General features: G+C 38.3%; 1 protein-coding gene across 1 annotated transcript in view; it reads right to left on the bottom strand.

Moving 5' to 3' along the window:
* Window positions 1-708: 708 nt before the first annotated feature.
* The window catches only part of kirrel3a (kirre like nephrin family adhesion molecule 3a), a 184,445-nt gene continuing 159,130 nt past the window's right edge, over window positions 709-26,023 (bottom strand). The window contains 11 exon segments of the mRNA XM_048180962.1: window positions 709-2,466; window positions 5,902-5,988; window positions 9,039-9,109; window positions 9,112-9,147; window positions 9,325-9,408; window positions 11,042-11,149; window positions 11,626-11,824; window positions 14,793-14,893; window positions 20,530-20,656; window positions 23,334-23,461; window positions 23,644-23,792. Coding sequence (XP_048036919.1) covers window positions 2,002-2,466; window positions 5,902-5,988; window positions 9,039-9,109; window positions 9,112-9,147; window positions 9,325-9,408; window positions 11,042-11,149; window positions 11,626-11,824; window positions 14,793-14,893; window positions 20,530-20,656; window positions 23,334-23,461; window positions 23,644-23,792 — 1,555 coding nt within the window. The 3' untranslated portion in view covers window positions 709-2,001.

Here is a 26,023-nt window from a genome sequence, read left to right as displayed (position 1 = left end):
CATTAACGGTATGCACAGTATGATTTCTCCTGCCTGGCACAGATTCAGCTGTGAACAGAGCTCCTGCAAAGGTTGCAAATTGTTCATCAGTAATTCATATTCATACATAATGCATTGAAAATATATTGGTATATTTAGAAATGCACATTAACCAAGATTATTAAATGCTGTAAAAGTGTTGTTCATCATTGTTACTTATTGATTCACATTCCATAAACTGATGTTATCACATTTTTAAGTCCAGTCTCTCTTGGATACTCATAATTTAGGCTGTTTTTGCTACTGTACTGTTACTTCTTTTCATATGAAATTCAATGCAGTGAATGCCAGCCATCTGTTCCATGCAAATCAATATTTTCCAGTCTTAACTAGTTACATAAAACTTGGTCACTCATGTTTTTATTTCTGTGCCATTGTGCTGAGTAGCTAAAGTTGTACATTACTATATTAAACATTAAATATGTTTTAACTATCTGTGATTGTGTTGCATCATGCAATGTTTTTGCTGTCAGAGTGAATAGACTGTTTGTCACTCGGTGTTAGTTTTCTTTCCAAAGAGCAAGGAAAATCTCCTTTAAATGAAGCATTAGTGAAAACTTTCATAACCTATTTATCATACAGCATGCATATTTCAGTTGGTACATTTGAAACGACATAATCGGATTTGACAGGAAGCCATGAAAAAACATTACATGGACCAAAAAAAAATAGACGCCACCTCAGCTTTAATGACCACAGAACGTCTTTCCCACACACTGTTTTATTCAACACTTATTTTGTAATCATGATTATTTGATCAGTGTAATTGCTCTGATGCACAGCTCGAGTCAAAGTTTCACTCAGAACGTTCTGCAGGCTCATCCGACCACGGGAGGCACTTCCTGCATCAATTAAGCAATGTAAACGCTTACGCCAGACATTCAGGGGGGCTGCGGGAAAGAGAAGCTTACTTAAAACAGTGAGCTTAAACATATGGCAGCCTTAAAATAAGCACAACATAACATAACAACAACAAAAAAAAGGAGTTCAATCATACTCCCACCAGAATGGGGGGTTTATGAACAATTATGTATAGAAAAACAACAACAACAGCACATTGTTGGAGGTATAAAAAAGCTTTTAACAACAGAGCGTTTGAATTCACAGGAAGTGTACATACGTAAACGCATTTATTAACCATGAAGTGTTGAAATGATCAGCTCACATTTAATACGTGTTTAGAAAAAAAAAATTGGGGGATTTACATTCTGGTCTCTGGCATGTAAACACTACGCCGTCCACGCTAGCAAAGCTCCTGAAGAACTCCTCTCACATGCAATTTGGTCGTGTGTGTTTTTACACATTCGCTATGCATTGGAAAAAAAACACAAAGCATGAAATCGTAAAGACAAGAGACCACATAACGAGAGAGATGTAATTAAAAAACTGTTTAGTGCACACAAGTGAAATCTATCTTACAGAGTCTTTAGAAAAGCACAGAATGATCATTTTCAGCGACGACCTCAGGAGGATAATTCATCCTCGTTTAGATTTCTTTATCAACAGAGAAACACTGCGGTTGGCATTGAACAGACATCCTTGTGCTTTGGGCCACAGCAGAAGGACTACAAAACGGCCCAAGTTTGGCTCCTTGTTTAAAAAATAAACAAATACAACCCTCAAGTTTTTCCCGCATCCGAGTACCGGATCCCAGGCTGCGTGGAACAGATTAGATCGGCTCACCGTGATAGTCAATGACGATTGTGATTCCTGATTGTCATGTTATGAAACGACGTCCAAGGTTTGTCCCCCCCCTCGTTTTTCTTTTTCAAACTCGCAAGTCTTCCACAAAGAACATGAGATCTAAAAAACACGTTACTTTTCAAAATATACAGAAATATGAGCTTGAGATGTCGGAATTGTCTTTCCAAGCTGGCGACGCTTGGATTTGTTCACGAATGATGCATGAAGCACAGGCGACTCACCTTTAGTGTTCGTTCAAAAGCACGTACGATTCTCACATTAAACGTGTGTCTGCATTCGTTTCTGTAGCGGTCGGGTCAGGTCCGAGTTTTGGGAGGACGACTGCGAGTAGTGGGATGAAGACGACGCGGAGGCTTTGCTAGCTTTGTCGAACTGCACATATCCATCCTGCTTGCTGTAGCTGCTGACACTGCTGTCGCACTGTGTGTCCTGGAACGAGCTGGAATCGCTCAGCGATCCCCTCTGGAACTCACGTTCGCACAGCTCGATGGAGCTGCTGCCCATGCCCAGCACGAAACGCTGGCTGTAGTCGTATAGGCGGTTGGGACCAGCGCCCAGCGTGTTGTAAATGTTGGTGTAAGACATGCCGGTGGGGACGCGGTGCTTTCCGAGGGTCGCCGTGGCAGGGTTTCGGGCCTCTGTGTTCTGGTTGGCTGTCAGAGAAATGGTAGGGGTTGGCTGTTCTTTGAAGGTGTTCACGCTGTAGTATCCGTTGGTTGGATCCTATGAGATATAAATAAATACATTTCATCAATCATTTAATTATTTGGACACTTTCTATGCAAATAAGCTATCGGAAAAAGAATGGCAATGACTTAAATTACAAATGCATGGCACAGTGCTATGGAAGCACATATAGTGTAAGATAAAACTGTGGTGTAAAACATTATGAGCTTGTCCACTTTCAAGCACTTCCAAAGGTAGTCGAAAACGTCCGGATTGCTTTCGTACTGTAGATGCTCATGTGGTTGAATGTGTTCGAACAGCCACAAAAGACCACCTACTCTCCATCTACTGACCTAATGCGTAAACACTAGGGGCTTTCGCACCGAATAGTTCTAGGAACTCAGTTATAGGAACAGGCCACTAGGATAGTTCCCCAAGAACTAATTTGTCCCCCAGGCCATTTTCCTGATTGCATTCACACCGAATAGGAACTCTGAAGCGGTCGACAGCGGCGTCTTTAAGCGCCGCATTTACAAGCGCTAAAAACCGGTGGATGGAAGATTCTGTGATCGGAGCTGTGTTTGTTGTGTGTCGTGGGTTTCATGATAACAGAGATGGAATGTAAACGCATAATTTACGTGAATAAAAGAGCAAAAATTGGGGCTAAGAGACTAAATCTCCAATGACAACTTTCAGTATTACATATAATCGAGGCGAATGATATAGTGCTGGTTTAGACCCTACTCTGAAGTAGAAGCTAATTTAGTTCCGCCAAAAGGAGTTCCTAGAACTAAAATCATTCCTAGTTCCAGCGGTGCGAACACGGCAAAATCCAGGTACTTTAGCCAATAGTTCTACGAACTATGGAAAGGTTCCTCCGGTGCGAAAGCCCCTATTGCGGGAAGCATGCTAGCCAGACGGGATTTAAATTGTCGGCTGAAGACCTAAGTTTAGTTTGAAGACGAAAAACATACCAAACACAACGTTCTCTCACCATTCCTGACCACGTTCGGCATGGTCTTGCATTTACCTGCCCATAGACCCTCCCCTCAAAGAAATCAGGACAGAAGGGGTCGAAAATGGACAAAAGAGATTAAAACACCAGGTGTAAACGGGTATGTATAAATAGGCTCTTTTCTGTTGAAATAACAACGTAATGAATTCTCATAATAGAAGTCAATGAATCATTAAACACATCAAATTATTCTTTCTATTTGTTTGTGGATAATGCACTGGATGTTTTCATAAAGCCTGACATCTAAATAATCTGTTTATTCGAAGACTGTTAGCACAGTTATTCATTTTATCAAACAATTATTTATATTACAGGACTTTTACAGTATATACCTTTTAGCCGAATTAAAAGCAAAATGATAGAAAAAGGGAAAGGAAACTGTAATTTTCCTCTCATGTATTTGTAAGCTGTAAAAAGCCAAGGTCAAGTTCAGCTCACACTAATTATAGGCAGCGTGACATGGAAATTAGGGAACAGACTGATAACTGTCCCACGCTAAGAAGATTACATGGTTTAGTGGTGTGAAACAGTCATCTCCAGCATAAACAGTCAAATCCTGTTATCAGCTAATTAAATGGGCCTTGACGATTCATGTCAGCATTAAATATGCTAAATAATCTCCATAAAATTCACTCACATTTTATTTTTGGCCAATTTCTATATAGATAACATATATCTGCTCTCTCTTTTTAATCCTTGTGGCCTTGTGGGAGCGCAGAGGGGAAACAACTCAGGGATTCCTGGAAAAAAAATAGTATGGTGTACACTTTTACCGCTGTCAGAGTCAAGGCCGCACCTCTCTGAATGAGGACCAGTGGCCTAATCGTACTAGATGGAATGGAATATTTCAAGATTGACAGTAGATTTCCGCCTTAGAGGTATTGTTGCGGTAAGTGTGGTTGTTGGTAGAAAACAATATGACCAACATTTTCCGAAGAAGCTCTGAGAAGAAACTTTGTTTACTTCGCAAAAGTTGTATGTTCCCCTGAGAAACGTTTTCTCCTCACAAAAGTTTTGCATTCTCCCAAGAAACGTTGTTCACTTCGCAAAAGTTTTGCGTTCCCTCAAGAAACTTTCTTCACTTCACAAAAGTTCTGCGTTCCCCTGAGAAACATTGTGTGCTCCATGGAAAAGATTTGCATTCCCCCAACTCTATGTTAGGAGTATATATAGGAAAATCTGTATTTAAATGGAGAAAAAATAATCAATGCTCTTACGTTCTCTCGCAAAAGTTTAGCATTCCCCGAAAAACGTTATTTTCGGTTCGCAAAATTTTAGCATTCCCCGAAAATTTTTATTTTCGGTTCACAAAAGTTTTGCGTTCCCCTGAGAAACATTGTATTCTCTTCACAAAGATGTTGTGTTCCCCCAGAGATAAAGTTTCTTGGGAAATGCAAGACTTTTGCGAGACAAAGTAAAAGCATTGAAATATAATTTTACCTCCCATCTCATATTTTGCCATGTTCACTCGTAAAAACTCAAAAGTTTTGTGAGCTAACGCAAAGTTTCTCAAGGGAACGCAAAACATTTGCAGGACAATGCAAAGGCATTGAAATATATATATTTTTTCATCACCTTGGACTCCATAGGCTCGGGTCCTGAAGTCGAGTCTGCTCACTTCCAAATGTAACGGCAAGCTCGCATTTCACCATTCATGTTCTTCAAACGAGTTACAGGATTGTGTTAAATAATGATGATAAGGAACAGACATGTTCATGCTGGTGCAAGTTAAAGTCTAAAATCCTAAACATTTTTAAGCTATAGATTAGTTTTGCTGTTGCAATACAATTCCTTTAAAATATTTATAATACTATATTATTTCAACATCATTTTTTTTGAAAGTCACACGTATCTACAGGAAAGTATATGATGTTTTATCTTTGAGAAATGTTTTTCTCTTTGTAAATGACACTCAATAGGAAGTCGCAAGTCAAAGTTTCCATCTCTTGTTAGTTACGCTTGCCTAAGCACACATTACTAATGATGGATGCTGTGTCTTAAATGTGCAATTTCCAAAGATCTTAACAAGTCCTTGAAATATTGAGCTTTTGAAATTATCTGAAAGGCTAAAAAGTTCCAGACAAAAGTTCCAGACTGAAGTCTAGCCAAGCGGCTTTCATTAAACGAATTAGTATGCACATTCAAACAAATGCCCCAGTACTTCTCAATTACCAGAGAATATAATGAAAAACTGGGCTGTGGAGATCTGACATGCAGTCAGTCAGTTTGACAACGCGTCCGTTTATGAACATTTCTATAATGGGCAAAAAGAACATGGCAAGGAATTCTGAAAAAAGCCAGAGAGTGAGAGTTCCCACAACTCTGCTTTATTAGATTCTGTGAGATTACGCGGCTGTTGTATTAAATCTGTTTTTTATGAGCGTGATGGAGAAATGCCTCTCTGGGGTTCTTTAATGGTGACAGATGTGAGTCCTGCAGAGTTCTTCCCCTCATCTCTCCATCCCTCTGTTCATCACCTTAATGTGTTGTAGCTCCCTCTCCTCCTCCTGCAGGACCTCCAACTGTTTTAACACCGATTCTTGCTGAAACTCGGCTCTCTCCATCTAAAAGCAGAGAGAAAGTGAGATGATGCAGTAGATGTGACTGGTATTGATTTCAGCCTGTAAGCATGTACGAGAGCATTTCAGCATCTAGCAAGAACAGAAATTCCCTCAAAGCTCAAGTCTGATCTGAACCCGGTCAAAGTTCAAGGATGCTGCAGTGCTGTGATTTGAGTGCTGCAGGGGTAGATAGGTAGGAAGACGAAAAAACCTGTTTACGCTGACAGCGACTTAAAGTAAAGACGTGACAAGAAACCAGCAATTGTAACAGCAATGTGGGCATGACCAGCAATGTTGAGAAAAGTATGGCTTTATGCAAATGAACAGCAATAATTTATGCAAACAGTTCAGTGGCTATCAATGGTAGCGAAGACTTGTGGTCCTATTTTAATGATCTAAGTGCATGGGTCTGAAGCGCATGGCGCAGGTGCACTTAGGGTGTGTCCTAATCCACTTTTGCTAGTTTAACGATGGAAAAAATGGATGGCGCGTCAGGCGTGTGGTCCAAAAGGGTTGCACCTAGTCTCTTAAAGGATTAGTTCACTTTAAAATGAAAATTACACCAAGATTTACTCACCCTCAAGCCATCCTAGGTGTATATGACTTTATTCTTTCTGATGAACACAATCGGAGTTGTATTAATAAATATCCTGATGCATCCAAGCTTTATAATGGTAGTGAACGGGACCAATGAGTTTGAAGCTCAAGAAAGTGCTTCCATCCATTATAAACATACTCCAAACAGCTCCAGGGGGTTAATAAAGGCCTTCTGAAGTGAAGCAATGCATTTGTATAATAAAAATATCCAAATTTAAAAATTATTAAGTAAAATATCTAGCTTCCGCCAAACCACCTTCCATATTCAACTTACAAAAACTGACATCGCATCAGTTCCACTTTTTTCATAAGTTGAATACGGAAGGCATAGGGCATAGTGTAAGCTTTTGGAACTGCGAGAGGCGTTACACTTTCTTTGTAAGTTGAATACGGAAGGCGGTCTGGCGGAAGCTAGATATTTTACTTTATAACTTGTTAAATATGGATATTTTTCCTACACAAACACACCTCTTTGCTTCAGAGGGCCAACGCTTGGACGTTTCCAATAGGGATGTCCAGATCCGATCACGTGATCGGAAATCGGGCCCGATCACGTGGTTTCAGACTCGATCGGAATCGGACGTTACCTCCCGATCAGGACTCGGATATATATGTATTAGGGGTGCAACGGTTCTCAGTAAAAAAATCGAACCCTACGGTTCTCCACTTACGGTTAGGTACGCACTTGCACCGCGGTCCATCTCGAATGACGACGCATCTATTGGTTAATATGGTTTGTTTAAAATAGCAACGTGGAAAACAGACAGACAGAGTTCAAATAATGTATGTTTCAGTTGATGGATGCGCAAAACGTTACAACAACGATAATCAGAAAGCGAGGACAAAACAGTCACTCTTTGTAAACTGTTAACTGCGAGTGCCGTATGCTCTAATGTCCAGTCATGTACGCCGTCATCACCCGGGCGTTGATACAGGTGAGACCTGAACAGCACACGTTGCTGTCTGTGTTAAAAGTAACTCATTTAAGCCTTGCTGATTTAAACCTTCAAGAACAAGACGCGAAAGAGAACTCGCACGCGCTGTGAGAAGATTTGTGTGCACTCATCCGAAGCGCGCACACGCTTATTTTTACTTTTATTTTCGCTCTTCTTTATTCTTTTTCATGTATTATAGAAGTATCGGATCGGGACTCGGTATCGGTAGATACTCAAAATCAAATGAGTCGGACTCGAGGGCAAAAAAACGTGATCGGGACATCCCTAGTTTCCAACGCTTGGATGCGTCAGGATATTTATTAATATAACTCCGATTGTGTTCATCAGAAAGAAGAAAGTCATAAAAACCTAGGATGGCTTGAGGATGAGTAAATCTTGGGGTAATTTTCATTTTAAAGTGAACTAATTCTTTAATGAGTCACGGGTGTGTTGTGGGCATAACGTGCAATTAACCAATCAGAGTGTCATCTCCCATTCCCTTTAAAAGTCAGGTGCGTTTGCACCATAGTGGATTGCTATTTACATGACGGAACATAGACACCCTCAACCTGACGAGTCAGTTTAAATACATGTGTATGGGAACTGATACATGCAATGACTCTCATTTATGACATGTATGCATTTTTATCTTTATGTACACAATAATAATCTTTTACATTGTATTCCTTTTATTTTTAATATTTGGCATGTTTGTGTGCTGCTGCGCTTCCCTGTATGTTGCATTGTGCACCCACTTATAGGTGCATATTACTAACGCAACCTTTAAATAACAAAAAAAATATATATACTGCGCCATTGAATTTAGACCAAGTTTTTATTGGTCAATGGCACAGTGATTTTCAGTTGCCTCAAAATACCAACACGCCAAAAATGCACCTCGTTTTCAGACCAGCACACCCATGGGTGAACAGATGGGCACGAGTGCATTTGCTATTTAAACAATGTGGGCGCTGGACATGAAAATGGTAACTGCGTCGGGCTGAAACTAGCAAAAAACACTTGCGTTGCACCTGACATTGCATTGTGCCGGGTGTATGATAGAACCCTTGATCGTTCCCCTTTAAGACCTATATACAAACTCTTTCCTCTTCAGAATGTATAGTAAGAAAACATATTCCTTGTCAAAACAGAACAAGAAAGAGAAGTCTTATTTTTACTGATAATGCATATAATTTGTGAGAAGACCAATAATGTGATGGCATCCAGTGACATGATCGTCTACTATCAATATTTGAACATTATAACAACAAAAAAAGGGCTAACCACAGCAAGATAAACTATCAAATCTTGTATCTTTAGGATAAAGAATGTTTGATTCTTGAGACTCAAAACATATGAATGTGTACGCAAATGCTTCTAGCTTGACTTTTAAGCTCTGTAGGAGCCAATTTACTCCTGCATTTAGAGCTGACATCTGAATAACTGAGAAAAATGCTAAACAGATGAAAAGGAAGTCAGAGAGAAGTGTGTGTGTTGTGTGGGTTAAGAGTGCAAACTCACCATCATTTGCTTCATGTTGCTGTGTTCTTCCGGTTCTCGAGCTGCATTATTGTCCTTATGGACAATCTCACTCGGATGTCATTTTTAGCAGATACGACCCCTTTGAGATCTGGCAGAAATCATTCTGATTAGCCACAGTGATGCAAGCCACACAATATCCTACAGACATGATTCCGAGTATCCCTTCACAGACCCGTGAATGTGCAGCACTCGCCGGTGAACAACATGCAGGTATACTTTCCCTAAACCTGGCTGCTAATTTGAAAGAGGTGACAGAAGGGCTTACTTTCACTTTTTAAAGTGCCGGAGAGCTCTCGCTGCCGAGAGGAGAGTGACACTGGGAGTGATGACATCACCAGGTGCATGTCCTCTGTGGTGCACGGTCACAACATGCAAAGAAAGAAATATCACTTGTTAAAAAATGAGGTCTTTACAGTCCCGGCCAGATAAAGCCCGGCTGCTGCTGGTAAGGAGCTGGAGCTCACCGCTAATGGAGGCAATTTGCGAAAGAAAGATAAGACAATAAAGACCTCAGATAGACTAAGACGTGAGTAAGGTGCGGGTGTGCTCTTATCATTGCGTGGTACAGTGTTGAGGAAGCTACTCAGAAAATGTGGCTTGCCGAGTTGCAAGCTACTGGAACCTTAAAGGAGTTCAACTGCTGTCAGTTGTAGCTGCATTACAGGTTAAAGTAGCTAACTACCCTGAACTAATCATGCAATTTCAATATAACACTATCACAATATATTATACAGTATATCAAAAGTTTACATACCCCTTGCAGAATTTGCAAAATTTGAATTATTTTAACAAAACATGAGGCATCATACAAAATTTTGAATTACTTTTAAAAAAGGTTCAAACATTCGTTGATGCTCCAGAAGGAAACATGATGCATTAAGAGTCGGGGGGTGAAAACTTTTGAACAGGATGAAGATGTCCAAATTTTTCTTACTTTGTTTAAATATCATATTTTTTCATTTAGTACTACAACAGAAGATACTTGCATGTTTCCCAGAAGACAAATTAAGTACAATTTACCTTGATCTTCAAATTCAAAAAGTTTTCACCCTCCAGCTCTTAATGCATCGTGTTTCCTTCTGGAGCATCAGTGAATGTTTGAACCTTTTTAAATAGTTGTGTTTGAGTCCCTCAATTGTCCTCAGTGTGAAAAGATGGATCTCAAAATCATACAGTCCCTGCTGGAAAGGGTTCATATATGCAAAAAATGCTGGAAAACTAAAGAATCTGCAGGACCTGGAGGGTTTTTCTGAAGAACGTTGGGCAGTTTCACTGCTCAGGACAAACAAGGGGCTCCAGAAGAACCATCACAAAACAAAACAAAAACAAAACAGCCATGGATCATCCAGGTCACGACACACAGTATTAAGAATCAATGGTATATAAATTCAGCTATTTTTTTCTTGTGAACTAAATTCAGGACAGTACTACAGTACTACACTTTGCAGATTCTGCAAGGGATTCACAAACTATCAAGCAGCACTATATATATAATGATAATATTAAATTGAAATTTATAGATGTACACTAAATGCAATTATTAAAACTAAAAGACTACATAATTTATATAACTGAGTAAAAAACAGTGATAAACAACAAAGTCTTTGTATTATTTATTTAATTAATTTATTTATTTATTTCAGACTTCCCAGGAGAGTTTGTCTGGCTTTGTACAATTTAATAATATAAAAAGAGCGATGTAGTGTTTTGTCACGCTACGCTGCTAATTGTTGGAAAAACAACTTATTATTGGAAAACAACACTAATTTGACAACATCTGAGCTGCCGTCATGCTACAGGAAAATGTAGTTAAGCAGTGTTCCTATTAATTAGCTCCTTTCCAACACTGTGTGGATAAAGTTGTGCTACATTGTGCAATACTGCATTACAAGTTGAGTCTAAAAACGGTGGGTGTCTCAGTGGACGTGCGGGACGAGTCGACTCTGTGTTTCTGTCTCTGTAGAAACAACGAGCTCACTTACTCCTCTGCAGTCGAGCGCAGCAGAAAGCCCCCAGGGTCCCAATGAGGACGATGAGAGCCAGGAAAGCTCCCACTGCAACCCCGATGATGACGGCCAAGCGCAAAGACCCTAAGGAGAACACAGAACCGCTGGGATCATCAGACAACCAGTGACAGAACGTAGCACAGTCCGGATCAGGAGCCTGTTTGTCACTTGAGGAGACATAATGAAGTCAGTTCCAAGAGTCTTCGATTAAATCCTACGGGGATGAGCTGACCTCTTTGAATAACTCAGCTCTGCACCTTGGGAGCTGGCTTTACTAGAGGAAAATGGGCCAGTATTTGAATAAAAAATACCATCTAATTTCATTTAAATATTTCAAAGAAATCATAAAGGCGAGTAAAAAGGATTAGGGCTGTTTAAATTAGATCACAAATGGAAGTTCTGAATATGTCGGAATTCCATTAAGGAAATCCACACATTTAAGAAGGTGACATTTACCTGAATAAACAGACTATGATCCAGTCTTTGCCCTGATGCTCTGAAAAATCAAGTCAGGGCACTTAATCACTGCGAGACATGAGTAAAACAGACTCGATTATTACCTTGCTCTTTGAGGCGAATGATCTCGGTGTCAGAGCCGAAACTGTTCCATGCGGTGCAGTTGTAGATGGTTTGGAAGTCAGCAGGAACGATGTTGCTCATAGTGAGGGTGGAGATGACGCCTTCCTCTGTGCTCACAGTCTCCACGGTATAACGGCCCGATGTTCCTGATTCCAGCACAGTTTCTTTCCACGACCATGCCTGCATAAAATATACACACAAAAAATAAAAAATTCAGTAAATAAAGCTGAAAAATAAAGAAATATTGTATTATTTAGTTTGGTTTACTTACTATTTCAAAGTTCTTACAACTTTTAGGGACACAAGTAAAGCGTTTCAGCGCAGTTTTGCAGTTACAAAATAATGATTTTAAAGTTGAGCCCACAAGCACAGCAGGTCAGTTGGATTAATGCACTTTTTAGTTCAAATAGACCTAGACTGAAAAAATGCTTTTGCGGTTCAGTCCATTCTAGCTCTTCCCAGCATGCATCGGGACATGAATAATTAATATGGTTGCACTGTCTGACGGTTTGCCAATTTGATTTACACTCGTTGTCCTGTGATGTCAGGAGAAGTTTGTTCCTCGATTTAAAGTGATTGATTGTTTCATGCACCAAGTGTTGAAGGTCTGTGTGTGGTGGTATTTCACAAATGCTTTTTTTGCCTCGTGAGTGGTCATGTGATGTTTTCAATAGTTTTGGACAACAAGCACTTTAATCTTTGTCACATTCACTTAAATAATTAGCTTTAAGCACATAATTAAAGGTGCAATATGTAAGAATTCTGCTGTAAAATATCCAAAAACTACTAGGCCAGTTATATATTTTGTTCAGTTGAGTACTTGCAACATCCCAAATGTTTGCAACTATTTGTAAATCGTGAGAAAATTGCAATTTTAACCAAGGCTCCGGGACGTGTGAGGAGTCGTCTGTCAATTGCGTCATACCCGAGTTACCCTCGGTTTTCAGTTTTATTTTGTAGAAACCATGGAAACACCAAAGACGCTTTAATATATTACACATTTTAATAGACAATGGAACAAACTGTTTTGACATATTTATAGATAGAAAACTAATTATTATTATATAGCTTGCTCAACACGTTTAGTCTTATTGTTTAAATCTAATTTTCTTGACTTTTTGCGAGTACCATGCTTTACCATGCCTCAGAGAAAACACTATTTTGTCAAGTAGCTAATATAATCAGATGCAGCCTTATTTTTAGTAACAGTAATACAGCATTTTCTCCATCATACAATATGTTTAAAAGTAATTACAAGCCATTTATCAACACAAGCCATCCAGCATCTATCTTACGGCAGTGTGCAACAAGTGTCTCACAGCAGTCGCCGAGCGAACGCACAGAGTAACGTTAATCATTTTCAACACACTCAAATGTATCTAATATGATAAACAGAGCTGCATTACCTCATTCTCATGACCGGAAAAGCGGCGCCGGCGACTGGCATAATAAAAGTTCGCCTGCTCGTGAGGCATGTGTTGCACAATTGCTCCAGCAGCCTCGTTCAGCTCCCACAACACTCGGTCCTGCTCTGCTTCATACTACAGTAACGTTAATAATCGCATCCATGAACATGATTTGTTCCCGAGTCCTATCCCAATTCTTTGCCCACATGTCCCAAGATTCCGCGCTTATCATTAAGCTACGCCTTTTGAATAGGCCTCTAGCGACCTCGGACAGAAAATATTACATAGTGCACCTTTAAATGAACTATTTAATGTTGCAAAGAACTCTGATTCTTTAAATAATATAATTATTTAAAAAAATTACAACAGAAGTCATGGCAACTTTACGTTTTAAATTCAGTCAAGACATTTACTTTAAGAAAAGGAATTCAACAAAAATGTTCCTTCATTATTTAAGTTCTATAAACATCTTGTTTTTTTTTACAGCGCACACCTACACCCACACAGATACAGTTTGTGAGACGAGTTCTGTTAAAGTGACTCAAACCATAAAAATAAACCCAAACATTCAAGCGATAAATCATGTTTAATAGATCTTCATTGCTTTAAAAGATCGGTTTAATGTGTTTAAGCATTAAAAGGTAGTTTATGGTAGTCTCAAGTAGACAGACTGTGGACTGACTTGTCCACTTATTCTGGCACAGAATTGTCCACTTATTCAAAAAGGAACCATGTGACCAACCATGGTCCAGTTTTTACTTTTAGGGACAGATACATATAAAATCGGACATAAGTCTCAGAACAAACCTGATTATACAAATAAACAGATTATTATAGTGCCGTTCAAAATCTTTGGGGTTAGTAGGATTTTTGAAAGACTTCTAAAAGTCTCTGATGCTGATCAAAAATACAGTAAAACAGTAATATACAATATACAATATACAGTAACATTTAAAATAACTGTTTTCTGTTGAATATATGTTAAAATGTAATTCATTCCTGTGATGCAAAACTGAATTTTTCATCATCATTGCTCCAGATTTCAGTGTCACATGATCCTTCAGAAATCATTCTTATATGCTCCCTCAGATTCCAGATTTTCAAATAGTTGTATCTCGGTCAAATATTGTCCTATACTAACAAGCCATACATCAATGGAAGGCTTTTTTTAATTAGCTTTCAATTTCACTAAATTGACCCTGTGGTCCAGGGTCACATATATATTTTTGTCTTTACTGTCACTTTTGATCAATTTAATGCACCCTTGCTTAACAAAAGTATTAATTTATTAAAATATCTTACTGACCCCAACCTTTCAAATGGTACTGCATATAAATATTATAACTATAAACATTTTAATAGCATAATTTAGTTATATTAAAATGTTAAATGAGAAAGAATTAAATATTGATTTTAATAATGAAGACATTAAATACTGATTTGAATATTACTGACATGATTCAGAAATATTTGACCACTAAATACACAGAATGACTAATAAATGGAAAAGTGGATATAAACAAAGCTGAATATATAAGTAAATATACATTAAAATACAAATATTATTATTATAAAATATTTAATATCACATTTTATAAAAAAATATAATAATATTAGATTTTTATAATAAGTGTAAGTAAGTGGAGATGAAGTATTGATTTAAAATTCTTAAAATGATTCATAATTATTTGATCACTGAATCCATAGATGGATGGATGGATGGATGGATGGATAGGACTCACAATGCGGTCCGGAGGAGGAGTGCTGCGGATGAAACACTTGATCTGGCCCTTCTCCCCGTACAGAGCCTGCTGCGTCTGTGTGCTGGAGATGGTGGGAGGCCCTGAAACAAACAACAGACTGTCAAGCTTCCTATCTGACAGCTGAACCGCCTGCACACCACATCAGCGCACATCCTCCCTGAGAACAGAGATGACAGGACATACGCTGCTGTTTTCATTATCTCCAATCTGTTTTTGATGATCTTCTATCTTAAGATGAGGAGTTAGAGTAAAGAATCAAGAACAGACTTTTGCATGCGTTATTTCACTGCTTCTTATTCACTGACCGCTCGCAATTAAGTTCATAATAACCAGCCTCAGTGAGAATTTAAATTAAGTCATTGTCATTCTTTTCAGGACAAACATGCTTCCTTTCTATTTAAATTAGGCTCATTATAGATTGTGCCTAAACTCTGTGCTGTTTAACTGACACAGTTATCAATGCACTATTACGGTAAGCGCAGTTTCCTTTCAAAGAGATGTTCATGCACATTTTCTATTGATCACTGCATTCATCAAACAATGATCAAATGATGGAAAAGAGACACCCATATAACCAGGCGCACATCCAGACAAGATTAGATTCAGGTATCTGAATTGTAGATTTTGTGGCCACATTCACGCCATTACCGGATTTGCATATTTTTCCAGTGAATAAGGCACTTAAACAAAAAGAGAGAATACAGTGGCCACAAATTCACTCTTAGTGAATTGTATTGTTAAACACTTAACACTTTACCCTCGTACAGCTCAAAGTATAGCAATGTAATGGAAGTAGCGACAGATAATTTCTTTTGCATTGTGACGTACATTCAAATAAAAGGGATTATCAAAAAAAAAAAAAGGAAGGTGGTGCTTGATTAGGTAAAAAAATTAATGTAAAAAAATTACAAAATGAAACATGCATAAGTGCTGTCAAATCGATTAATCACGATTAATCGCATCTAACATAAAAGTTTATATATATATATATATATATATATATATATATATATATATAGTATTAGGGCTGTTAATAGGTTAATTTTTAATTAATTGCACTTAATTAATTGCACATTAATTAAATTAAGCATACACCATTCATCTTGTTTAACACATCCATTTTGCCATCATTGCCTATATCCAGCCAAGAAAACCATCAGATTGAATTGTGATTTTCACAAAACTGTATTTTTCAGCTTTTTCAAGGTAAATTTACATATATATACACACACACACACACACACACACACACACACACACACACACACACACACACACACACACACACACACACACACACACACACATATATGTAAACAAACTTTTATGTTAGATGATATTAATCGCAATTAATCGATTTGACAGCACTGAATCATTCACAATAGGATCAGTAAGTTGCACTTAGAAAAGACAAATTTAAATTTCATGCTAACTATAACTGGATCAAGTTTACTGAAAAGATCCAACTCAAACAAATATTTGGCCGTACATTTTACACCATTCACCGTACGTTTTTTCACAAACACACCAAAGAGAGCTAAGGAGGATGTTAAGATGTGTTATTTGCTGAATAACAACTTAAATTTCAGTCTGTTCCTCATTCAAAGCTATCATATTACTTGAACATGGATGGCATGGAACACTTTTATGGTGCTTTTTTTTGTCATTTGGAGCTTGACAGTTCCAGTGCTCATTATATTGAAAACTGGCATGATATTCTCCAACAATTTACGTCTTGTGCTCCACGGAAGAAAGAAAGTTATAAGGGGTTGGAATGACATGAGGGTGAGTAAATAATGACAGAATTCTCATTTTCTGATGAGCTAGTCACTTAACTCTTCCCATTGCATCTTATTCAACAAAACTGGAAATAATGCTTAGAGTAAACTTCATAATTTCATAAATAATTAAAAGTGAAAGAGAAAAGAGGGAGATAAAATCATAATAAATACAATCATAACATTTCCATTTCTCCATCCACAGCAGATTGAGGTTCATTATGTGTCTCTATATGAAAACAGATTTTCATTTTAATTGGAATTCGGGTGTCTCTGTGTGCGAGTACTATCCCATCAATTACAGATCCCAGCAGCGTGCAGGAGTCTTCTGTACACACCGAAGCACCGTCTCTCTGGAGAGAGCGAGACAATGCTCTCGCTTTCCCCAGCACCCTCTTAATCACACATGCGCTCAAAGGCTGCAGTCGGGCAGAGGGGTGGGACGCTTTTTCCGTGCTCTTCCAGCAGCAGTCTGCTCAGATCGTGTCCTCTGGGGGAGCCAAACAAATCTGACAGGGGATCATGGTCATAAATGAGGGCTGTAATTAAACAGCTTTATCTCTCAGGCTCAGACGGGAAACAAGCGGAGAAGGGAGAGTGAGCGGGATGTGAGACCGAGCCACGCGAGGAAGGTGGCGTCACGCGTCTCGCTCCGTGCCTGACGACGCTCTGCACGTACGATGGGAAACAAGGAGGCCCGATCATCTACTCTAACTGCTCTGAGTCTAATTTGGCATATAATATAAACATGTATACACTGCCCGGCCAAAAAAAATAAAATTGCTGTCTGTGATTGCATGTATTGCATTGTCAATACAAGATCTTGACCAAAAATTGATGCACCTCTTGATGGAAATACACTGCAAAAATGATTTTATTACTTTGTATTTTTGTCTTGTTTCCAGTCCAAATATAAAAAAAATCTTAAATCCAGATGCTTTAACTAGATAAGTAAAATGACATAAGATATGTTTCTTGTTTTCTGAAAGAAAAAAAATGAAAAAATTAAGTGAGATTTTGCTTAAAACAAGCTAAATTAATCTGGTTTCTGTTTGGGACAAGATTTCAAGCAGAAATTATTATTTTCTTACCCCATTGGCAGATAATTTTGCTCGTTTTAAGCAAAAACTCACTTCATTTAGATTTTTTTTCCCCCAGAACAAGAAAAATATCTTATGCCATTTTACATATCTAGTAAAAGCATTTTTACAGTGAAAACAAGACAAAAATACTTAATAAGAAAAATATTGTTTTGAAGTGATATGTAACTGGGGTGCATTTTATTTTGCAATTTAACTTGACTACTGTTGTATGGTGCTATAAACATTCCTCCCTTCTTCACTTTTGACTTCTAGCAAGTAAGAAGTCTAAAGGGTGAACAGAAGGAAGAAGTGAGAGAGGGTGGCAGGGAGATGCTCAAAAAACAAACCATTGGCTCTAGGACAATTAGTTTTGGTAAGGGCACACAGCTGCAAACTGCATTCGACAACACTTCCATAACATGCTTCTGAAATGGCATCCTTGTTAATGGGTGTTTGGTTTCCTGTTTATTCTAAGATGAACTGAGGTTAATCCAAAACCAGAACCGAGTTTGTTTCGTTTTTTTTTGTTTTTTGTTTTTTTTTGTTTTGTTTTTGTTTTCTGGAGATGGAGGTGTAGAAATAGGAGTACTTTTTGAAGTTTGAAGTTTAAAAGCACCGTTTTTCTTAGACGAGGGTCACAAGCTGTGTAAGGATTGCAGAGATATCGATCTGTTTCCGTGAGGCGGCTCATTCACGCACATTGTTATCAAATACATAAAATCATCTGTGTTTGTCAAAGAGATGCTCTTGCAGCTTAATGGACTCTAATGTGGTTATTCATTAATGATCTATTATAATATCAGTAATCGTATTTCCCGTTCATCATCTGCCTAATCCATCTAATTTCTGGTATTTAAGCACTAATGTGTCTTCTCTGTTTATTAGCATATGGCTGCACATTTCTTAAAGAGACAGCTCACCCAAAAACTTGTCATTTACTAATCCTCATGTCAGTCCAAACCTGCATGACTTTCTTTATTCTTAAAAGGATAGTTAACCCAAAAATGAAAATTCTGTCATTTATTCACCCTCAAGTTGTTCCAAACCTGTATAAATGTCTTTGTTCTGCTGTACACAAAGGAAGATATTTGGAAGAATGTGTGTAACCAGTCAGATCTCGCCCTCCGTTGACTATTTTTTTTTTTTCTATTTGAGTTTTTTTCCCCCTACTATGGTGGTCAATGGGGGGCGAGATCTGCAGAACAAAGAAAGGTTTGGAATTACTTGAGGGTGAGTAAATGATGACAACATTTTTGGATGAACTATCCCTTTAAAATATAAAATTTGATACTTTAAAGAACACATTTGAAGCTTGGCGTAAATAATGACAGAACTCACTGTCATTAACTCACCCTTAATAAACTAGAGTAACTGCAACATCCAAATAGCTTCATCATCACAGACATGAACTAGTGTCAAAAACTTGGTGTTGCTGGATTACTTGCATGTTCACATCCTCAGCAAAAGTTCATTGGTTATAGAATAGGAGCAGACATGGGTCATCAAGAACCATCTCTGGCAATGAGGTGACTGAGCTACATTATCATACAGACCTTAACTTTTAGGGTTCTTGATTTGCATCAAGAACACAACTTCATTTACACTGTGGGCGGTTTTACAGACTGCATAAAATATTTGGATTTTAAATGTTCAGTCTGGCTGAATCCAAAGTACTTTGTAGACTCTGTCAGTGCTACATTGTGATAAAGACTTCAGGAGCGACAAACACAAAAGGAGATTTTGGCATTTGGAAGAATGTACAGTATATACTTTGTTCTAATACATAAAAAAGTCATGACTGCTTTTTAAGTTTCAAAAATGACCTTTAAGGTATCATAGAAAAGGATCACAGAAGTGGTCTATACACCCATGTGCTTCCTGAGTCTTTATTAAACAATAGCTTTTTGTGAGGAACAGGTTAAAAATGTAGATTTTATACACTGAAAATCTTTCCTTTCGCCACAGCTGTCTCTCTCTCTCTCTCTTTTGCATTTTTAACAAGAAGATACAAAGTAATAGAGGTTTGGAGCGACACAAGTGTTCGTTTTTGATTGAATTGTTCCTGGATTAGACTGGATTAGACACAAGGACTCAAGGAAGCCCACAGTCACACACGCTGACCCAACCCAGATCTCAACCCTGTAACACCACAAGAGGAAAAACAGCAAAGATTAAGAATTCATAGAGCGTTGAACAGGCTTATTGCCTCACAGGAGCAGGCCGGTGTTATTGCAAAGCCCTGAGGACTTAAAAGTTTCCATCAAAACAAATGGATAAAGCATACAAAGCTCCATAACACTTTTTCATGAGCTACTCTAGAGAGAGAATAACCAATAAAATGACGCCTACAGCAAGACAAAGCAAAACAACCAAAACACGTATGTATATGGTCTTTGCTGGTGCTGGTATTATTTGACCTCCCCAGAAAGGCATGTGATTTTTTTTTTATTACATTTCAAGGAAAGACACTTCTTGAAGTGTGGGGTTAATCAATATGCCCATATTGATTCAGAAACCTGGTAGAGTCCTTAAAGCAAATCACATGGCCTCATGTGCCCCGGGTCTGTCATCTATTGATGAGCGAGAAGAAATGATGAGAGCGGTTTGAGATCATCTCTCCTGATTACGGCGCCCATATCTCTGAGGGTCATAGAGCATGTCTCGGTTATTGCAAAGCTAAACAGTGTAGAAAACATCCCCTTTACCCAGAGCGAAATGTGGCTTGATCCTGCTTTTGAGAGGCTCTTCCAGCTCTTGTGAGTCAAAGCAATCAAAACCCGAAGCAAATGAGAATTCGTTGAAGGGTTCTGATCAGGCCGACAGACTGCATATAAACAAAGCATTTAAAGTATTTACCGTTGACAGTAAGCGTGACCTCCTTCTCTCCCACTCCCACTCGCGGCACCACAGCTCGACATACGTATTTCCCAGCGTCCTCCTGTCTCACTGCCTTCAGTGTCAAGGTGTTCTCGTTGCTTAGCACCTGCAAGATAACAGATGTTTGGAGAAAAAAAACACAACACCACAGTCTGAGCAACTTTGTAGATATCATTAAAAAGTTTTCTCTTCCTTGTCTTTTTTTTTTAAGCAAATATATGAAGCAGAACTGCTTCTATAATTAACCATCACTGTAGTCACAAATACAGCTTCTTGCTTGTGTTTTTACTTCATCTCGACATCAGTTGTGAGATCCTAACAGATGACGACCCAAACAAACACAATGTGCTCTACTGAGGGTCCATTAACCCTTGAAACTCAACTGTCACAGCTGCCATCAAAAACAGTTCCATCACGTCGGATACATTCATCACATCCAGATGGAGAATTAAATAAAACTCCATAAGTCAGGGTTGTGGGCCATTCAAAAATTTAATTGAGAATTCATTTTAAAGGTGAAGTATGTAAGATGTTTTATGTTATTATATTAATATGCCATTAATGGGTTTATCTCACCCAAAAGTGTAAACATTAAGAGAGGTCTGCTCAGATCTGTCAGTCTCTTTCCAGCTCAATCTATAACATGAGTTTGGTGCGTGGCTACTGTAGCAGGTGGAGCCAGAGGGTGTTTAGCCGCTGTGGGACCATGACTGACATATTATGGGAAAAGGCAATCAGCTTCAGTTATAGAAGTGCAAGCCAAATTTCACTACATTTAGACCTTCAAAGATTAAACAGGTCAGTAAACAGGTCATGAACGTGTCAAAGCAAATGGGACATTGCAATGAAATGGGCTACAATGGACACTTCAAAACAACATCATCATGCACCCATTCAGAAAGACAATTGTTCCAGTTTATATTGTTTACTTTGATTGTGTCCATTGTAGACAGCCTCAAACTGTTGTTGTGTGTCATGTCAAAAAATGTGCCCAGTGCAGATACGTTGGATCGGTTTATTCTAAGCACCAGTAAGAGCTATATTTATGATGTTTGAGGTGAGAAAATATGCAGCATTTTTGTAATTCCGCTAGGTGCCACTAATGTTGCATAACTACATACTTCACCTTTAAATTCCTGAATTTGAGCAGCAAACAGAATGCAGAAAAAAAACTTTGGTTCAACAAAGCCTTTGTTTGAAAGCTTTGAAAAAGCTTTTTCTTTTGAAGTTTGAACATTTATGAGCCTTTTACTGTGCATTTAGACCCCCGCTGGCGAAAGCGTCAAAATTTGCTCTGGCTGCCCTGCCAACAACGCTGTAGAAAGATTTGTGGAGTTAACCTCATGAAATCTTTTAAATGTGAAAGAAACTGAACGATGGAAAAAACATAACAATTGACCCTTCGCAGGGAGTTTGATTGACAGGCGATCTAATCAATCATAACGCTGAATCTGCCGTTATGTCCGACAAAGCAGTCAGAGGAGTTAGTAGATTATGTCGGTGGACTTGAACCTGAAAAATGGTGTGTACTGAAGTCTTTCCGCGGTTGAAACAACATTCTTTCTGATGTTCATTCATGTGTATTTGATGCTATAAATTAACTAGTAGGAAGAGATGATTGGTTCACGAGCCGCTTGAACTGAGGCACTACAGCGATCTGTCACGACACATTAAAGAGCCACAAAACAATGTTTATTGTTTAAATTGTTTCTTAAATTACAATATTTAAAATTTGAGAGTTTGTTTTATATCGAAAGTAACCTTCTCCGCCTTGTCTGTCGGTGCGTTGTCGGTGTCCTCTTTGCTCCGCGATGTACCTTTTTCACTGCGTGAGAACATGATGTGTGGCGTGACAGCGGCATGGCTTGTCAGACATAGCAACAGTAACTAAAGAGGGCGGGTCTTTGCGAACAGTCAAATATAATTACGTTTGCTAAGGAAATAAACCAATTAAAAGCCATTTGTGTTTTTCTTATTCATGTCCCTGTACGCAAACAGCAAAACGTCATATATTATTGGGAAACCCACCACAGCTATTATCAACCTCTCCTCCATTTTGCTTGGGAACTACTGTTTGGTCGGAACCAAAGTTTCCTCTCAAGTGGAGGACTTCTACATTCCGATTGGTTGCTGGCTAACCGCATCATAGCTCAAAGTTGAAGTCAGTTTCCCTGACTTCAACTTTCCTCAATGCCCACACCGCCCAAGACACGCCGCTGCTCGCCAGAGCTCGCCACCAGCTCACACTGAATGAATGAAATGTAATGAATGACTTCCGGACACTTCGGCGCTCGCGTCGGCGGCGGTCTGAACCCACAGTTTTACAGGGTTTTTATTGTTAACTAAAAATAAAAATAAAACTAATAAATACATTTTTGTCAATTGGAGTGAAGCTTAAATAAAACATAAATATTAGATGAAAAACTTAAGCTAAACCATGGCAACTAACAGAAATGCGTTTAAAAGAAGTCAAAACACTAAAATTACTAACTGGAAAAAAACTAAAACTGAACCAAAACTGAAAATAAAATAAATCAAATTAATTAGTAATGTTAAAAAAGTACAAATAAAAATGACAAAATCACATAACAAATTTACTAAAACTTGAACTAAAATTTAGTTCAAGGAAATTATAGGAATGGAAAATTATAAAAATTTATAAAAATTATAATAATTATAGGAAATTATAAAAATGAAAGCTAATTGAAAATATTAACAAGACTAATAGTAGTTACACAGAAATATAGATAAATATTTTGAATAGCGCAGAGAAAAGTACATACGACTCCATGGCCCCTTTTCATCCAGACGATGGTGAGCGAAGGGTTACCAATCCAAGCGCAACTAAACACGGCATCAGAACCCCGGTCTACCTGGAGGCTCTGGGGATCAGCAGCCAGACGGGGGCCGACTACATAACAAAAACAAACAAATGTTCATTAATTTTTATTATATGCAAAAGAGCATTCAGGGAAGAAAGTCATGTAGGTTTGAAATGACAAATCATTGAAATCATTAATCATTAATCATTTTTGAATAAACCATAAAATGAAAAGAAACATCTATATGCAGTAGGTACGCTGTTAAACTCACAGTAAACATCCACATTGCGACTGATGTTGGTGCTGCCCAGGGCATTGGTGACCTCACAGGATACTGGTTCAGTGAAGAAGGAATGATCAACCAGCACCTCATAAGTGTCTCCCGTCGCGTCTGTGATCATGTTTCCCCCCTTCGCCCATCTAATTATCCATCAGAGACAAAAACAGAGCAAGAAAATGAACAACCCTGATGGACGCTGCCAAGGTTTTTTCCCAGATCTACTCTAAAGATCAAAGGCAGTAAGAAAGGTATTTTTTCACCGGCAAATGACTGAGATCATGTCTTATTTGCATGGTGTACTGAAACAACAAAAGCATCCTTCAGAGTGTCTAATGTAATTTTCAGGACACCGCATGTTTTTTTTTTTTTTTTTATTCGTGCCTTTTCATTTTCATGCTGTCGGCAGGCCGTGTCTTCTTTGGCGGAAGAATAACAGGAACACATTAAGAGGTTTTTAGATGCTGCCTCTGTTATTGGCGCCCTTTGATGCTGCAGTCATTATAGTGAAATGTAAAGAGGGAAAGAAACCACAGACAACACAAGCGAACACTACTGCTCTGGTTCATACGGGAAGATCAAGCACTGAGCAGATGGACTTTTGTTTGCATCTGTGAAGTAAAAGTGGACAGTGTTACAGAAATAAAAAAGAATTTGATATAATGAATGTATTCAACAACTGTTTGCTTTTATTTTATGTTTGGTATTTTCATCACTTTTGTTGGCAGTGGAGAAGCTCAACAATAACCTTTTTTCCTGCTGGAGAGAAAAAAATGGAAAAAATGAAATATTTCATCAGTGTCAGAAGCAATTACAATTTCTTATTTACAATGAATGTACAACAAATAACATGTATTTTAAAGGGTATATACATTTATGTATACACTCAAAATATTTTTAATGGTTTTGAAAGAAGTCTCTTTGCTAACCAAGACTGCATTTATTTGTAAAAATACAGTAAAAACAATAATATTGTATAATTTAAAATAACTGTTTTCGGTAACACTTTGGGCCCTATAATACACCTGGCGCAATGCAAGTGTGTTTGCTAGTTTGCGTCCGGCGCCGTTCGCGTTTTCCATTCAGCGTCACGTCCTTAAATTAGTAAATGCATTTGCGCCAGTTAGTGCGGCCATGGGCGTGCTGGTCTAAAAAAGAGGTGTGTTCAGGCGCATTGCCGTCGCATTGCTATTTTAAGGAGCTGAAAATAGACTGCACCATAGACCAACTCAAACCTGGTCTAAAGTCTAAAGTCAATGGAGCAATATTTTTTTGTTATAGCGCGTTGGTAAAAACTGCGCCTCTGGGCGTGTCCACAGTGCGCGTTGACTTTTCTTATTACACACAGGGATGCGCATCACACAAACATGCCAAATATTAAAAACAAAAGTATTACAGTGTAAAAGAATATTATTGTGTAGGCTACATAAATATAAAAATGTAATGATGGATAGTCATTGCGTGTATTAGAATTAGGCTACCTATTTTCAATTCAGCCTATTACTACTTATAATGATGAACGAAATTGGCTAATTAATTGAACAATCGTGCCAATACACACACATATATATTAACTGACTCATCGCACGGAGCTATTTGAAAGCCTGCATCCAACGCAGACGACTGAAAGATTGACTGGCCACTTAACAGGTAATTTCAGCAAAACATCACTCGTTGAACTCCTCAGTTGAATCGGTCCGCCAACAAATTCCGCCATGTAAATAGCAATCCGCCATGGCGCGAGCGCATCTCGCTCTTAAAGGGAATGGGAGATGACACTCTGATTGGTTTATTAAACGTTACGCCCATTACTCATTAAGAGAATAGGAACAACCCATTTCAACCCATTTTCACAGACCGTTTTTCCGTCGTTAAAATAGCAAAAGTGGATTTGGACACGCCCTGAGTGCACCTGCGCCATGCACTTTACACTTTGCGTTTAGATCGTTAAAATAGGGCCCTTTATGTTACTGACATAGTTACATGTTACTACATGTTCTTACTATAGTAATAACAGTCAATTATGGATAATTACTAGGGTTTTAATTAATAATTAATAGGGTTAGTAACTAACCATAAACCAAACTGTAACCCCAACGGTAACTCTTTAGTAAGTACATGTTGTTAATTACTATTACTCAGTACTTACTGGAGGAAGTACAATGTAACTACGTCACCTTAAAATAAAGTGTAACCCCGTTTTCTATTTTAAGAAATTTCTTATTATTAGCAATGTCAAAAATGGTTGTGCTGCTTAATATTATTGGGCAAACCATGATACTGTAATGCCCGGAACACACCAAGCCAACGCCAAGAACTAGTGGTGACGAAAGGAGACTGTGGGGTTGGCTCACGTCGGCAGCGTCTGGGTCCA

Source organism: Megalobrama amblycephala, linkage group LG2 (assembly GCF_018812025.1).
Source record: "Megalobrama amblycephala isolate DHTTF-2021 linkage group LG2, ASM1881202v1, whole genome shotgun sequence".
Lineage (NCBI taxonomy): Eukaryota > Metazoa > Chordata > Actinopteri > Cypriniformes > Xenocyprididae > Megalobrama > Megalobrama amblycephala.
The sequence above is the reverse complement of the archived record's forward strand: the minus strand, read 5'-3'. Positions and strand labels throughout refer to the sequence as shown.